Consider the following 16,355-nt stretch of genomic DNA (forward strand, 5'->3'; position numbering starts at 1 on the left):
GAACTGGAAGGGACCTCGAGAGTCATCGAGTCCAGCCCCCGGCCCTCCCGGCAGGACCATAAGGCCCCCCAGGCACATGGCTGGCCAGCAGTGTCCACCTAGGGACGCGGAGCTGCACTCGCACCCCGAGCCCTGCAAACACCAGCTGATGGATTACGGATGGAATAATGCACCATGCTCATTAAAAGCAGCTGAAATTCCACGCGCCCAGCCCCAGCTGTGACAGGACTTCAGAGGCTGGGCGCAGTGCGTGCCCACAGCATGGCCCGGGGCAGCCGCTCCGGCTGCAGGATCAGGCTCCGAGTCAGGGCCAGGGTGAGATATCCGGAGGGGTGGGAGAGTCTTTTCAGCCCCTGTCTCTTTAAGAGCAGAGAGCTGCCCCTCCCGGACTGAGCTTACGTGGGGGCTGCTCCGCTTTGCCAAGTGCCAACGGTGTGGAGGAATCCCATTGGCTGGCAGCCATCACGCTACGCAGCCAGCCAATCAGATGCCAAGCGGCGGCGGTGCCAATCTGGCCAGGGTGGGGGCTGCCAGCTGCCAGCTGTTCAGTGGCACGTTTGCAGCGAGGCTCCGACCTGCTGGGCGGGTGCCAAGGCGGAGCTGGGCTCCAGGCAGCGGCCGAGCACATGGAGGCTGGGAGGCAGGAGCGGAGCCAGGACGTGCTCCGGCGAGAGCTCAGGACAAAGCCCGGCCGGGCCGGGCGACCCACCTCCCGCCCTTTGGGGCCCAGCCAAACCCAGCAAGAGAGCAGCCCGTGGGCCCTTCTCCCAGCTCGGAGAGCAGCAGGGTCCCTCTGTGCGCGGAGCCCAGACGTGGCCCATGCAGCCCTCCGCCTCCCTTCTGCGAGCCCTCGCGGGAGCACCAGGGGGCCGCCAGGCCACGGAGCAGAAACAGCACGGGACCCCCTCCGGCCGGGGCTGAGCCAGAGACCTAGTGGCCAAAGGTTGGATTCAGGCAGCAGCAGCCCATCAGCTCCCCGCCCCCCACGCCTGCCCTTCCTCTGCCCAGCAAGCAGTGGTCTGGCTTGGTCTTTTATTTCCCTGCACACGCAGTGACTCCCAGGCCCGGGACCCTGGCTCCCTCCCCCAGGCTCCTGTGCCTGCTGCAGGATTTATCCTGTGGAGCAGGTCTGCGCGGCGTGGCCACACCGGGGCTCAGGCCCCCTCACCGTGCCCCCAGGCTGTGCCTGCACCCGTGGCTGAGGCAGGGCCAGACCCCCCACGGCAGAGGCCCAGGCTGGTTGCTGGGTGTTGCCCTGTTACCAGTCTGGTGGCTCTGCCTTCTCTGTTCACTAGGCTATCCCAGGATGCTTTACCACGCGGGTCCCACTGTGCAATGCACATAGGGCAGCTGCCTGGATGCTCCCAGAAGGCACTGAGCCGAGCCCAGTGAGGTGGACTGGGGGGCCTGGGAGATGCCCAGACGCAGGGAGACGGGTGCTGCATGACCAGACATGGGTGTCGCAGCCTGTGACAGATCTCGGCTGGGGCTCCGCTGCTCCTACTCACAGGGGGACCCCTAGTCCAAGGTCCAGGCAGGCACCAGGAGCCAATCTGGCTTTGAGGGACCTTAAAATAGGCTTCCTGGCTCCCGGAGCACCCTGCTGGGCTGGCACAGAGGGGCACAGTAGCCACGCTGGGGCTCTCCTCAGCTGCCCACGTGGCCTCAGGTTTGGAGAGCCGAGGTGGCTCAAAGCCACCTTACCTGGCTCCTTCCGCTGGCCCTGCCCTGAGTGACTGTGAGCCTGGCCCTGAATGGCTCCCTCCCCGTTCCCCTGCACTGGGGCCGTCCGTCCCGCCTCTCGGCTGGGGGCCTGGGGAGCTGGGTCCTCATGGGGAGCGCTAGGGCTCCAGCGGGGGCGGGCGAGTGAGGCTGCGGGTGCAGGATGCCCCAGCTACCGCGCGAGAGGCTGCCTGGCCATGCTCCTCTCCTGGTCTCCAACACGGGGCCATGGAGAGCCCGATCGCCAGGCAAGGGGAGGCGGCTGCCAGCATGGCTGAGCCCCCGGCCTGCTGCCACCTGGCCTGCCCATGGGGCTGGCTATTTCCCGCCCCACGTCGTGGTCGCAGGTGGAAGGCCGGGCCCTGCACAGCACGCTGGCCAGCGCCTCTCTGCCAGCAGGCAGCCCTGAAGGTGGGAGTCCCCCTCTGCATGGCTGTGGCCCTCGGAGGCTCGCCGGGCGTGCAGCTCTTACCTGTGCCTGATACATACTCCCGGGATCCCTTGGTCCTAGTCCCACGAAGGAACGATTCGCAGGGGGCGTGCCAGGTGCAGAGTAGGCTGAGGACAGAGAGCAGAGCTCGTTAGCCTGGTGCATGGCAAACGCTGCTGCGCTGACCAGCTGCCATGGCCCAGCACCAGCGGCTGCACACCGCTGGCAAGGCAGAGGGAGGTGGAGGGACTCAGCTGAGGTCACCCTGTGACACAGCTTGGATCAGACCCCTGGAGTTCCTGGCACGGGGCTGAGCTCTAACTGCTAGGCTATGCTGCCTCGGCACAAGCGCCCTCCCCACAAGGTCACTGTGTCTGCTTGTCCCAAAGGGCTTTGCTTCTTCTGCGTTGATGTTGGTGGGCAGGGCCTGGGGACTGGGCTGCAGCAGGGTGATACCTGCAGTAAAGGGGCTAAGACACATGGAGCAGGATCATACACGCAGCAGAGCCCTGCTCCACCCACTAGGTCACACAGCCTCCACGAGCCTCCCCCGCCTTTTAATCATTCCGATGCAGAAGCTTGTTGCAGCACAGCATGCTGGGAGTTGTAGTTCTCAGACCTTCAGGGATGGCAGGTGCGAGGTAGGGGGCCGCCTCGTAGGGAGAGTTAACACAGGCTGGGCAAGGAGGTGCCTCCCGGTGCTATTGGCACTGGCCGGGGGTGGCGCCAGGGGGCAGGCGTGAGAGGGATTCAGGGCAGCTGCTCCCGGCATCTGGGAGCCCTGCGAGGTGACCCTGGACAGTGCAGCTGGCCAGACCCTGCAGGGCACATCCCGCAGCCTCCATGCAGACCTGCTGGGGCTGGGCCCCTCCAGTGGCTGGGCTGGGCAGGGAGGTGCCACCACCTGCCAGTGCCAGCTTGTTAGCTCTGGGAGAGCCAGAGGCCTGGGGCCCAATGGGGTTGGGGGTTCGGTTCCCCCCGGCTGAACCTGCATCTCTTCAGCCCCGGGTGGCGCTGCGCAGGCTGCAGAGGGACTGGCAGAGCCGCCTGCTCTCCCATCGCCCTCAGCCCCGGGACGCTGGCGCCTCGCCCCTTGCTCCTGTGGCTCTGCCTGGTCATTCCCCACACCCGAGGGAGTGGATGAAAAGCTCGTAGTTCGTCAGCGCCGATGAACTATTCAAGGCCGCCCTGCACTGGGAGGCTCTAGGGGATGGCACATGATGGCAACGTGAGCTCGGGAGCAACCGCAGGGGGCCGGGACCATCTCGTGGGACCTGGTTGGTGCCCCTGGGAGCAAGGCCTCTGCCACCGGGCACGCTCTGACATACTGGGCCCTGGCACCCCACCATGGCACAGTTCCACCATTTGAATGGGCAGCCAGCTCTGTCTGGGGGCGGGTTTGATGAGGGGCAAGGCCCGTGTCCTGGGCTATTTAAAACAGGCAGGAGGGGGCGGACCGAATGCAAAATGGGCTGGGGGGGGGGGGCAGGATCCCGTCTGAGAGCCCAGCCTGACTGCAGGGCAAACTCTGCTCCTCGGGGGCTGCCTGTGCTGAACGCCGAGCGGCGGGGGCCTGCCCCAAGAATGCCCCAGCCCCGATGCTCGCAGGGCCGAGCTGGGCCCTGGTTGGGCCCATCCACATGTGCACTGGACAAAGGGCCTTAGCCGTCCCCGGCTGGAAGCTGCTGGGTGACAGGGCCGCCAATCACATCGCTGGCGAGGGCCTGGCTCTGGCTCGCAGGGCACCGCGTGGTTGGCAAAGCGCCTGCGCTTCCCACGGTTGTTGTTTGGTTTGCGTGCAGTGAGTGGGAGGATGCCCCTGCAGCCCAGGGCCCCAGGCACGCCAATAATGGATGCATCTAACCCTGCAACCATCGGTCACATGTCGTCCTTTCCCAGTGCCTTCCGTCTGAGGAGCTCAATGCACCATGACCAGTAGGCCTATGGGACTGGGATTAATTCCATCCCACAACTATTTTCCAGATGGGGAAACTGAGGCACAGAGCAATGACATGACTTGCTCAAAGGCTGCCAGGAAGCGGGGAGCTGAGCCAGGAATAAAACCAGGGCTCCCTGCCCTCCATGGGTGTGAAATCCCAGCCTTTCTGGGTGGAACAGACCTGACCCCGGCGCCAGGGAGAGGCTAGGGAAGGAGGCGGGTTTGCCAGGCAGAGCAGAGAAGCAGCATGGAAGGAAGGTTCCCTGCAGGGCCGGCTCAGACCGGCCTCCCTAGGAAAGTCTGAGGGTACGTCTACACTACCCCGCTAGTTCGAACTACCTAGTTCGTGCCCCGTGTAGCCGCGCTGCACGGGGTTCGAACTAGCGGGGATTTAAAAATGGCGGCGCCCAGTTTATGCAAATGAAGCCCAGGAAATTCAACTCCCGGGCTTCATTTGCAAGTGCGGTATGCCTACATTACCCTCTAGTTCGAACTAGCGGGGTAGTGTAGACAGACCCTGAGTGACCAGCAGTCCGGCAGAGCAGGCAAGGCACAAGCCAGCTCCGTGCTGGAGCACCGGGCCCTGCCCCTCGGCTGTGCAGGGGGCCTTAGGTGCCAGGGAGGAGCTCAGTGTCCTTGCCCCATTTGGGGCCCGAGAACCCCGCACTGTGACCTGGACACATGCTCGCTGGGAGCCACCTGAGACCCAGCAAACTCGTTCCACGCAGGCTGCCCGACGCTTGTGAACGGGCAGGGGTCCCTGGCTCCAGACCGCCTCCATGCCCATCCCCCGAGGCCCTGGCGCCAGCCAGATGGGATGGCTGCAGAGCCGGAGGGCGGGAGGAGGCGCGTCGGGGGCGGGGGGCAGCGGGGCCAGGCTGGCCCCTCATGACGCCACAGGCTGCTTACTGGGTGACGTCGGCGAAGTCGTCCCGCCCTCGGAAGTTGTCGTGGTGGATTTGGTGTCAGGAGAGAGCGCCAGCCGGGGAATGCCAGGGGGAGGCGGCGGCGCCAGCATCTGGGTGGAAATGTAGTGACTGGGCACTTTCACTTGGCCACTTCCGTTTAGCTGGGGGGACACAGACAAAAGCAAACAGCCATTAGGAAGCAAGAGCAGCCCAGCGCCGCGCCCCGCCCACGCGCCGCCACCGGCCCCTCCGCTCGCGGGCGGCAGGAGCAGGGGCAGCGGGACGGACACGGGGAGATGGGACGCCCCTGCCCGTAGCCCTGGCAGCCCCAGGGCTGTGGGCCAGATGGAGGCCTCGGGGGCCCCAGCGCCGCTTGGGGGCAGGTTTCCGGCACCAGCTGGGGCCGATGCAGAGCCCGGGCCATGCAGGGGGCACATGAGGGTCCCAGGCTCTGGAACCAGCCCTGCCCCTGCAGTGTCCGCTCTCAGAGGCCCTGGCACGTGAGGGGACGCCGAGGATCCCCAGCGAGTGCGTCCCGCAGGCTGCACCCTCCTGAGCCATCAGTTCCACTCGCTCGCCAGCTGCCTGAGTTCAGGGGTCCCGGATCCAGCCCTGGATGGCAAAACCGCCAAGCAACACGGCCAGCGGGGCTTGTGCTGGGAACGGCAGGAACAGGTGGCTGGGACAGAGGGGCGTTGGTGCATCTGTCAGCAGCACAGGAAAGGGGTCGGTGGCAGGGCCGTGGGTCCGTAGTGAGGGGTCGGCAGAGCTGGGCGGGGGAGCCCAGCGTGGGAATGGCAGGGCCGTGGGTCCGTAGTGAGGGGTCGGCAGAGCTGGGTGGGGGAGCCCAGCGTGGGAATGGCAGGGCCGTGGGTCCGTAGTGAGGGGTCGGCAGAGCTGGGTGGGGGAGCCCAGCGCGGGAATGGCAGGGCCGTGGGTCCGTAGTGAGGGGCGTCGGCAGAGCTGGGTGGGGAAGCCCAGCGCGGGAATGGCAGGGCCGTGGGTCCGTAGTGAGGGGTTGGCAGAGCTGGGTGGGGGAGCCCAGCGTGGGAATGGCAGGGCCGTGGGTCCGTAGTGAGGGGCGTCGGCAGAGCTGGGTGGGGGAGCCCAGCGCGGGAATGGCAGGGCCGTGGGTCCGTAGTGAGGGGCGTCGGCAGAGCTGGGCGGGGGAGCCCAGCGTGGGAATGGCAGGGCCGTGGGTCCGTAGTGAGGGGCGTCGGCAGAGCTGGGCGGGGGAGCCCAGCGTGGGAATGGCAGGGCCGTGGGTCCGTAGTGAGGGGCGTCGGCAGAGCTGGACGGGGGAGCCCAGCGTGGGAATGGCAGGGCCGTGGGTCCGTAGTGAGGGGTCGGCAGAGCTGGGTGGGGGAGCCCAGCGTGGGAATGGCAGGGCCGTGGGTCCGTAGTGAGGGGCGTCGGCAGAGCTGGGTGGGGGAGCCCAGCGCGGGAATGGCAGGGCCGTGGGTCCGTAGTGAGGGGCGTCGGCAGAGCTGGGTGGGGGAGCCCAGCGTGGGAATGGCAGGGCCGTGGGTCCGTAGTGAGGGGCGTCGGCAGAGCTGGGTGGGGGAGCCCAGCGCGGGAATGGCAGGGCCGTGGGTCCGTAGTGAGGGGCGTCGGCAGAGCTGGGTGGGGGAGCCCAGCGTGGGAATGGCAGAGCCGTGGGTCCGTAGTGAGGGGCGTCGGCAGAGCTGGACGGGGGAGCCCAGCGTGGGAATGGCAGAGCCGTGGGTCCGTAGTGAGGGGCGTCGGCAGAGCTGGGTGGGGGAGCCCAGCGCGGGAATGGCAGGGCCGTGGGTCCGTAGTGAGGGGCGTCGGCAGAGCTGGGCGGGGGAGCCCCGCGTGGGAATGGCAGGGCCGTGGGTCCGTAGTGAGGGGCGTCGGCAGAGCTGGACGGGGGAGCCCAGCGTGGGAATGGCAGGGCCGTGGGTCCGTAGTGAGGAGCGTCGGCAGAGCTGGGTGGGGGAGCCCAGCGCGGGAATGGCAGGGCCGTGGGTCCGTAGTGAGGGGCGTCGGCAGAGCTGGGCGGGGGAGCCCAGCGTGGGAATGGCAGGGCCGTGGGTCCGTAGTGAGGGGCGTCGGCAGAGCTGGGTGGGGGAGCCCAGCGCGGGAATGGCAGGGCCGTGGGTCCGTAGTGAGGGGCGTCGGCAGAGATCAGGGGTCCCAGTTTAGACTCCCTTGCATTGACCAAATCGCCCCCGTCCGGAGAGGAAGCGGAAGCGAGTGATTCTGAGCCCGAGTTGGGCCGCGATCCTCCTGGTCAGCCCCATCGGCCCGTGTGGGGAGGGCAGCCCAGCCGAAGTGGCTCAGAGCCAGCTGGGAAGCAACCGTGGAGGGCTGGGGGGCCGGTGCGAGGATGGAGGGGCCCAGCGGAAGGCTTCAAAGGCCGTGGGGCTGGCTCCTTCTCCTCTGCCCCCTCGGAGGCTTTCAAAGGCTTCTTTGTGGTCTCCTCTACCTGCCCAGCAGGGCTCTGCCGCTCCAGCCGGGCGGAGAAAGGGGTCATGGCCCCGCACTTCAAAGGTGGCCGAGGCAGCCGCTGCACCAGGCCCAGCCACTACTGAGACACAGCCTGCCACAGCCACGCAGGCCTCTGGGCAGGGGGCAGGAGTCTGGCTGTGCCCCTCATGCTGCCTGTGAGCCGGAGCAGGAGGCGGAGGAATGGAGCCCTGAGCACTGGGACCCGCCGGCTCCGCACATGGGGGCCTGCTGCCACCCACTGGCCAGCCCCAGGGCTGCTAGCAGCCTGCGAGGGGGCCGAGCTGGGGGACTTGCTCCCGTGGCAGGAGCAGGGGCTGGGAGCAGAGTAGCTGGCGGGTCTGACCCTGCGGTGACAGTGTCCGTACACGGTTTGTCAGCCCTTCTGGATGCAGCATGTGGGCATGAGGCGCTCAGCCCACGGTGGGGATGGATGGGGAGGAATCTCAGCTCCCAAAGAAGCCTCGTTCGCTGGAGCCTGCGGAGGCAGAATCCAGCCCCTGCAGGGTGTGCCGGAGGGAGGAGAGCCTGCACGGCACACAGCAATGCCTCCCCCAGGTGAAGAGCCAGCTGGCAGCAGGGAGGAGGCAGAGCCCAAGCGCAGAGCTGCCGGCCAGGGTCTGAAGACCTGTGTGAGGGATACAGGACAGGACCTACTACTAGGTCAGCTTGGTGAGCACTCCCTTGGCATGGGAGCGGCAGGACGGGTTCTCGGTCCTGGCTGGGGGTCAGGTTGTCCCAGCAGCCAGCTGATGAGTGGGACCAGGCGGCACTGCCGGAACTGTCCAGGGTCCTGCAGTGGGGCAGGAGGCGGGAGCAGAAGCTCAGGGGGAGGGTTGGCAGCAGGAGGCAACAGAGAAAAGACAGACCAGGCAGCGGGGGCAAGGCCTGAGGGAGGAGAAGCAGCTTCACAGGTGCCTGGCACAGACTGAGGTGGGGCCTGGGGGTCGGGAAGGGCAGCGCAGGTGAAGTGTGTGTGCGGGGGGGGGGGGGGAGTTGCCAGCCACAGACACGCTGCAGGACAGACGCTGCCTCCCCAGTCTGTGAGCCAGGAAACCCCTTTGTGTGGGCAACGAACTTGGGCGTTAGCTTTTGAAAATCATTCTTCTGTGCTCCCAAGGACGCTCCAAAGGGAGGAATGGGGACGATCCCGCCCCCTTCCCTGGTGCTGCCCCAGCCTTGCTGCACTGGGTCAGTTTCACTTTCTACTTCTTGTCAGTATCACTTCCTGGTTCTCTCCCTGCAGGGTGTGGTGGCCCAGAGCTTTCCGGCCTGAGTCCAGCACCTCTCCGTCCCTGGCCCTCTTTTCAGTCACAGTCAAGAGGAAGTATCCCAATTAGTCTTAAAATAACAAAGCACATCCTGGGGGTGCTCTCCTGGGCCAGAGAATCAAACCCTGAGCTCCAGGGAAAGGAAAACAAACCGGGGGGTGGGTGGGAGCTGCCCTGGGGTGGGGGTACTCTCCCTGGGCCAAGTGGCAGCGTCTGCCCCCTGCGGACAGGCCAGCAGAGGCCTGTGTTCCAGCCAAACACCGCATGCCGGGGTGAGCGATGCACAGGCGTGTGTGTGTGTGTGGACCAGAGAAACCCTGTCTAACTAATCTAGCTCTCCAGGGCTCTGCCCGTGCGGCTGAGGGCAGGCCCCAAAGAGCTGGGACCCACTGGGAAAAGGGGCAGATGGGGGCCAGCTGGCCCCAGCTCACAGGTCTCTGATGGTGAGGGACGTACCAGGCTGGTCCGGCGGGGGAGCTGTGGGGGGATGCCTAGCCAGCTCCTTACCGGTCCAGGCTGCTGATTGGACGGGTCGCAGGCCAGTGAGACGAGATCTTTCAGAGGGTCCTGTGGGTTGAGATGCGGCGGGTACCGTATGGCCGTGTGGGGGAAGTAGGTGGAGGCCGCCTGGGGGAGGATCGAGGTGGTGGGGAAATGCAGAGCAGATGAAGGGTGTGGGCTTCGAGCGATACCTGGAGCAGGAGAGAGACAAAGAGAAGACCAGAGGGCCTTCGTTTGGAGCCCCAGGCCAGGCAGGGCCCCAGAACCTCCTCCTGCCCCACGGACACGCTGCTCTGGTTCCAACAGGGCATTAACGGTGGCCAGATGGCAGCCCCACACTGCTAAGGTGCCTTCCACCTACATCATATCGCACAGTGCTCGGGGCGTCAAGGTGGGGCAGAGGGGTGCAGGAGCCAGAAATTCCTGAGCACTCGCCCTGCCTCTGACCCCAAGTCCCTTCTATGGCCTTGGGCAAGTCAGGGAACTTTGCTCCGTGCCTCAGTTTCCCCTTCAGTGGACACCGATCCTTACCTGCCCCTCAGGCCAGCAGAGGTGCATGGAGGAATCAGCTGACGCTGGGGAAGCATTGTGCCGCTGAACGGTGCTAAGTGTTGTTATTTGCAATCCAGATCTGCTCTGGGAAACTATCCTGCCCCTTCCCACCGCTAATCATGGCCGGCTCAGCCCCCGTGCCCAAAGAACGCTGCCACCCACGACCCTGGGGGCTGCAAACCCAACGGGGATCTTCCTGCCGCTCATCCCCCCATGGGAACACGGATCCTGTCCCCAGAGTGTAGCTCTCCCACAGCTGAACTCAGGGCCAGGCTTTCGCCTTCCTACCTGTCTCCAGGGTTCCTGGCGCTGCAGAAATTATTCCAGCTGCGGATACGTCAGTGCAGCCCCCTAAGACCTACCTGCCCAGCAGCCCCTCCCGGACAGCGAATGCCAAAGGAACCTTCCCATCATGCTTTGGGAAGTCTGCGACCCCCCGAGGGTACCCCCAGCGTCAGCAGACTCACCACTGTGCACAGCGATGACCGGACGGTGGTGCTGGGTGAAGCTCAGCCGCGGGGAGGAGTCCTGTGGCGACGGGCTATTGAAGGGTGACTTGTCAATCTCCGTCTTTTTCACTGGCGAGATGCCTAGGGACCGGTCAGAAAGGCAGAAGCGACGCTGTTACCGTCCGGCTCCGGAGGGAACAACGGGCCGAGGGGCGGCGCTTCAAGGGCCCGCAGACAAAACACCCGGCTCAGTCGATCAGAAACACCATTCAGTGTCAGGCGTCAGGGCAGACTGGCCTCCCCCGCGGGGGTCAGGAAGGGGATCCCCTCCGGGCTTGTGGCTCCCCTGCAGCACTGCGCACACGCCAGAGGCAATGGCTAAGCAGGGGGCTCCCGACGGCACGGAGCCAGGGTGCCGAATGGCCCTAGTGATTGGGGGGACCCTCCAGCGACTCGCCTGGAAGCTGGTGGAGCAGACCCTGCGGAAGGAGCCTTTGTGCCTCTCAGCCTCCGTGGGGTATGCCGGGGAGGCAGGGAAGGGCCCTGGCAGTCACCAGGAACCGGGGCCACGCTGGCCGCTTGCATGCCCAACCCCTGCCCTGCACTGTGCCTGGGACAGGGCCTGCAGAGGCAGCTCTGGGTTATTGTGGTGCAGAGCCAGCAGGGGGCGCACAGCCCAGTGACTCTCCCCGTCAGAGCCAGCTCATTTGCCTCCTTAATTAGGTGGCCGCAGAGGGTCACATTCCCTGGCTTGACGCAGCCATCGCCTGGATCGCAGTGCGTGCCCCCACGTGCGTGCGCGTGCAAAGGTTAACAGGTGTGCCATTGCACAAGTGTGTGTGCATGTGAGTGGACCCACAGGTATGCAGGCGTTTGCACGTGTGCGTGTATGTGTGTGCACATTGGTATGGGTCGTGCGGTGCTGGCCGTGCGTGCAGGGGGCTCTCTCCCCCCATCGGGGAGCCTCGCACCAGTTCTGTGTTCCAGACCCCCGTCCCTTCTGAGGGGGAACCGCCCAGCCGGGCCTGGCCTGGGACAGCGGGGGTAGGGGCACAGAGCAGGCGAGCTCTGCACAAGGCCCCCCACCCAAACCTCAGCCTGTCACCCATGTGCTGGGCTGTGCACGGTCATCCCGACCCTGCAGGCCATGGGGCAGCCAAGCAGGACGCCAGCGCTCGGCCCACAGGATCACCTGCCCCCCAGTTACATCCCCAGGAACAGAGCAATGTCCAGGCAAGGCAGGGGGAATCCAGGCCCAGGGCACTGGGGCACGGCCATACAGGTGGGGGCAGGGCCATACAGGCTTAGAGCAGGTGGGGGCAGGGCCATACAGTCCTGGGACAGGCGGGGGCAGGGCCATACAGGCCTAGGGCAGGCGGGGGCAGGGCCATACAGGCCTGGGGCAGGCAGGGGCAGGGCCATACAGGCCTAGGGCAGGCAGGAGCAGGGCCGTACAGGCCTGGGGCAGGCGGGGGCAGGGCCGTACAGGCCTGGGGCAGGCGGGGGCAGGGCCGTACAGGCCTGGGGCAGGCGGGGGCAGGGCCGTACAGGCCTGGGGCAGGCGGGGGCAGGGCCGTACAGTCCTAGGGCAGGCAGGAGCAGGGCCATACAGTCCTGGGGCAGGCGAGGGCAGGGCCATACAGTCCTGGGGCAGGTGGGGGCAGGGCCGTACAGGCCTGGGGCAGGCGGGGGCAGGGCCATACAGGCCTGGGGCAGGTGGGGGCAGGGCCATACAGGCCTGGGGCAGGTGGGGGCAGGGCCGTACAGTCCTGGGGCAGGCGGGGGCAGGGCACTACAAGTCTGTCAGGGCAGAGGTGCCTGTGGAGCGGAATGGCGACCAGCCCCCCGCCCGTCAGGCCCGTCTGAGCAAGCAGAAGCAGCCGGAGATGCTGTTTATCCCTCTGCCACCGAGTGTCACCCAAAGGAAAGCAAACCCGCTGGGTCTGATCCGCTTGGCTGGGCCTGCGTGCTGAGTCACGACGGGAGCCCCCCGCCCAGCCCTGCCCTGCGCTGGGCCCCAGCCGGACAGTTGGCTGCTGATTTATGAGGAAAGATTAGGAGAGCTATAAATACGCCTCGCGCTGCAGAGCGCTGAGCCGGGGGATTGGCGCCGTAAGCCCCAGGAGCCAAAAGGCACAAACCTGTGGAGGGGAGGGTTAGGGTCACGGAGCAGGGGCAGCGTCGGCCCCCTTCGCTCCCAGGCCTGGGGGGCGGGAGGAGGGCCGGGGTGCTGTGGGCTGGCTACTGGGGGCGGCACCGTGGTCCCTGCAGGGCCAATATGGCCGCGGTAAAGCTGCGCAGCCCCAGGGCTAGTCTGACACACCAGGGGCCGCCCGGCCCCGTCTCAACCCAGCATTCAGGAGGGTCCAAGGTGGCATAAAGCCCCATTTGCCCACCTGTCACTGCCGGCCTGGCCCTGCACCTCGCCCCGGAGGCACACGAGGACACAGCTGCCATCGCCTTCCAGTGACACCGAGCCACGGAGCTGTTCTCCGGCCCCTTGTCTGCACAGCTTGCTGGCTCGTCGGGCCGGAACCGAACCCACAGGAGAGGGGTTCCTCAGCCAGGCTCTGATCCAAACCAACATGCCCAGAGCCCCCTGGTCTGCACCCACCGCTTGGCTCTGATCGCCAGGGACCCAGCCCCCTGGACAGCGCAGACGCAGGCTCCGTGCGGGACCTGCTCAAACACGGCCATCGTCACACTCCCATCCGGAAACGCTCGGCAGCCTGCGCGGCACCTGCTCCGCCTTGCTCTGCTCCCGCCCTGGCTGCCCCGTAGCCTCTCCACTTGCCCACGGCAACCCAGCGCCGAGGCCCTTGGCCCCGGGTCCTGCTACTCTGCTCCTTCCCAATTCACCCCACCCTGCTCCCTCTTCGCTGCTGCCCCCTGGATTCCCCCCCCCCGCCCCTCCATAGCTTCCCCTGCAGCCCCACTTGCGCTGTCCCAGCCCTGGGCATCCCCTAGGGAGGGCATCTGGCCCACGGCACCCGGGGCTCCCTTGTGGCACCCCCCACAGGGGATCAATCCTGCCACCACAGTCCCACGGAGGCTTTACCTCCAGCCACTGGGCCCAGCCGGCGTGACTGGATTTCGCCCTGTCTCAGCGTTCGGTCGGAGCATTTCCCAGAACATCCGGCACGGGACTGAAATGACCCCCTGCGAGGCACCGGCTCCGTACACCCTTCCCCGCCCGGGCCTGGGCCGCAGAGAGAGGGGGGCTCATGCCCCCTGAACCCCGACAGCTCTGCAGGGTGCTTGGGACTTAGGACTCCTGGGTTCCTGGCTCTGGTCACTCCAAGGCCGGTGGCTCTAGATGAGCGTGAGCCTGGCCTCTGCATGCCCCCGCCCTGGATCGCACCACTCAGCACGTGTGAACGTGCAAGGGGTGAAAACGGGTGCAGGAGCAATGCTTGTGCTTTCCCCCATGCGGCCTAGAAGCGCCGCCCCCTTGCCAGGACCCCCACCACGGCATGGCCACCAGCTCTGGCTGCCCCGCGGTCCGTAGGCAGCTGGGCAAGGCAGAGCAGCCCCAGGGCTATTCTACCACGCCCAGGCCGGCCCACACGCAGCACGACCTTTGAGGAGAGCGTCTTTGTTCTGTGTCCCTTCAGCACGGGGCACGGGGCTGGGAGGAAGCTGCTAGGGGCACCACAGAGCCAAGACTAAATAAATAACACAGCGCAACCCACCTCGGCACATCAAAGGGGCCGTGTGAGCGGGAGGCTGAGCAGCGGCGGGGGCAGAACCTCACCAGAGCCAGCCGGGAAGTGTGTTTCCCAGGACAAACGTGGAAAGTCAAACTGGCAGGATTTTACATCACAACCTGCCTTGGCTTTGTTATAGCTCAGAATTACTCCCCAGACTTCCAAAGAAAGGGGGTTTGTGGCAAATGCTCAAGGAGGAAAAGAAAAAGAAAAAGAAAAAGAAAAAGAAAAAGAAAAAGAAAAAGGCCCTTTTCACCCAAACCCGCTTTGAACACAAAACCTCAGGTGGCTCTGGGGGTAAATCCCACAGTGGATCTCAAAGCTCTTTGCAGCGGCTAGCGCGGGACATCGCCAATGTTCCCTCTGTTCCCCCCCTCCGCGTGTGGAGTACATTTTGTTATGTGCGGATGTGCACCACCAGTACAAACACATGCACTCAGCTCTGAGCACTCCGCTACTCAGCTGGGCGGCATCTGAATCTCCCCTGGGTGTCCGCCCAAGCACTCAGCTGACAGGGAACGCCAGCAGAACCCGCCCACCCCGGGCTCCGAACCACTCTCTCCAAGGTGAGGAAACCGAGGCGCAGACTGGACAGCCAGTCCATGATGCTGAGTCAGTGCTGGGATGAGAACCCAGATGTCCTGTGTCGCCAGCGGCTTGATCTCAGCCTGGGGCAAGTGGGGAGGAAACCCAGGGAGGTCAACGGGCCAAATTCTATTCTGAGCCTCTGCTACCTGCCCCTGCTCCTTACACCTCCTTTCCGAGGCAGGAGGGGGCATAGGGGCCCTCGAGCTGGGCAGTCCCCTCACATTCAGATTCTGGCTCAATGGCACAACGCCCAGAGCAGGTGGCCAGCTTGTGCTGCAGGGTTTCTGGCAGGGGGACCCACGGCCCAGCCCCTGGCTGGATGACAGGGCAAGCGACCAGCGGGCAGGCGAAGGATCAGGCTGTGGCTCTGCTCTGGCCTGGGCCCTCGGCCCGGGGAGGCTCTGCTGGCTGTGGAAGGGGGGCGCTTACTAAAGGGGCCGGGGGTCTCGGCTGGAGGCTGCCTCGCCCGGCCCAGACACGCAAGCAGGCGCATGCACCCACATCCACAGGCAGTATGGGGGCTGGGCCGGGGCCTGCGGGTGGGGAGTAGTGTGAGGCCGGGGCGTGAATCCCTGGGGGGGGTCCGTTAGCTGCCAGTGCCCACTGCCCCCCTCCCTCGCAGGCCCACCGCCCCGTTTCTTGGGTGGCAGGAGCCTTTGCAGGACGGGGCAGAAATCGAAGATAATGAAACGTCCCTGTACAGAGCCGCTCCCCATCCTAGCCGGGAGAGACGCTGGCGAGGGACCCCGCGAACCAGCCCTCCCATAAAGGGCTCTATCGCTTTAAGTAGCTTGGCTGACCCCCGACCCCTTCTCTTAATGAGCAACTAATTGGGGCTGTCTAGACAGGAAGGCAACACACCAACCAAGGATGCGGAACCTGGGGAACCTGTGGAGATGGGGAGCGGTGGGGGCAGGGACACGAGCTGGCAGTGCACGGGGGGGGGCAGGGCAGGGCAGGGGCAAGGCCTGGCAGAGCGCTGGGGGGGGGGGGGGGGCAGGGACACGGCCTGGCAGTGTGCGGGGGGGGGGAGGAGCAGGGACACGGCCTGGCAGTGTGCGGGGGGGGGGGGAGGAGCAGGGACACGGCCTGGCAGTGCGCGGGGGGGGGGGGCATAGGGCAGGGGCAAGGCCTGGCAGTGCGCGGGGGGGCATAGGGCAGGGACACGGCCTGGCAGAGCGCTGGGGGGGGGGGGCAGGGACACGGGCTGGCAGTGTGCAGGGGGGGGAGGAGCAGGGACACGGCCTGGCAGTGCGCGGGGGGGCATAGGGCAGGGACACGGCCTGGCAGAGCGCTGGGGGGAGGGCAGGGACACGGGCTGGCAGTGTGCGGGGGGGGGGGGAGGAGCAGGGACACGGCCTGGCAGTGCGCGGGGGGGCATAGGGCAGGGACACGGCCTGGCAGTGCGCGGGGGGGCATAGGGCAGGGACACGGCCTGGCAGTGCGCGGGGGGGGGGCATAGGGCAGGGACACGGCCTGGCAGTGTGCGGGGAGGGGCATAGAGCAGGGACACGGCCTGGCAGAGCGCGGGGGGCATAGGGCAGGGACACGGCCTGGCAGTGTGCGGGGAGGGGCATAGAGCAGGGACACGGCCTGGCAGTGCGCGGGGGGGCATAGGGCAGGGACACGGCCTGGCAGTGCGCGGGGGGGGCATAGGGCAGGGACACGGCCTGGCAGTGCGCGGGGGGGGCATAGGGCAGGGACACGGCCTGGCAGTGCGCGGGGGGGCATAGGGCAGGGACACGGCCTGGCAGTGTGCGGGGGGGGGCATAGGGCAGGGACACGGCCTGGCAGTGCGCAGGGGGGCATAGGGCAGGGA

General features: G+C 66.4%; 1 protein-coding gene across 7 annotated transcripts in view; it reads right to left on the reverse strand.

Annotated features, from left to right (window-relative positions):
* The window catches only part of NFIC (nuclear factor I C), a 159,288-nt gene that overhangs the window by 25,091 nt on the left and 117,842 nt on the right, over window positions 1–16,355 (reverse strand). For 4 of the 7 annotated variants that reach the window (XM_075903269.2, XM_075903267.2, XM_075903266.2 and 1 more), the window contains 4 exons: window positions 10,260–10,382; window positions 9,196–9,431; window positions 5,001–5,160; window positions 2,195–2,280 (listed from right to left, as the gene is read on the reverse strand). In XM_075903269.2, coding sequence (XP_075759384.2) covers window positions 2,195–2,280; window positions 5,001–5,160; window positions 9,196–9,431; window positions 10,260–10,382 — 605 coding nt within the window. The remainder of the gene's footprint in view (window positions 1–2,194; window positions 2,281–5,000; window positions 5,161–9,195; window positions 9,432–10,259; window positions 10,383–16,355) is intronic. The other 3 variants (XM_075903270.2, XM_075903271.2, XM_075903268.2) reach the window with 2 other exon arrangements.

Source organism: Pelodiscus sinensis, chromosome 32 (genome assembly GCF_052426305.1).
Source record: "Pelodiscus sinensis isolate ZL-2025 chromosome 32, ASM5242630v1, whole genome shotgun sequence".
Taxonomy (NCBI): Eukaryota; Metazoa; Chordata; order Testudines; family Trionychidae; genus Pelodiscus; species Pelodiscus sinensis.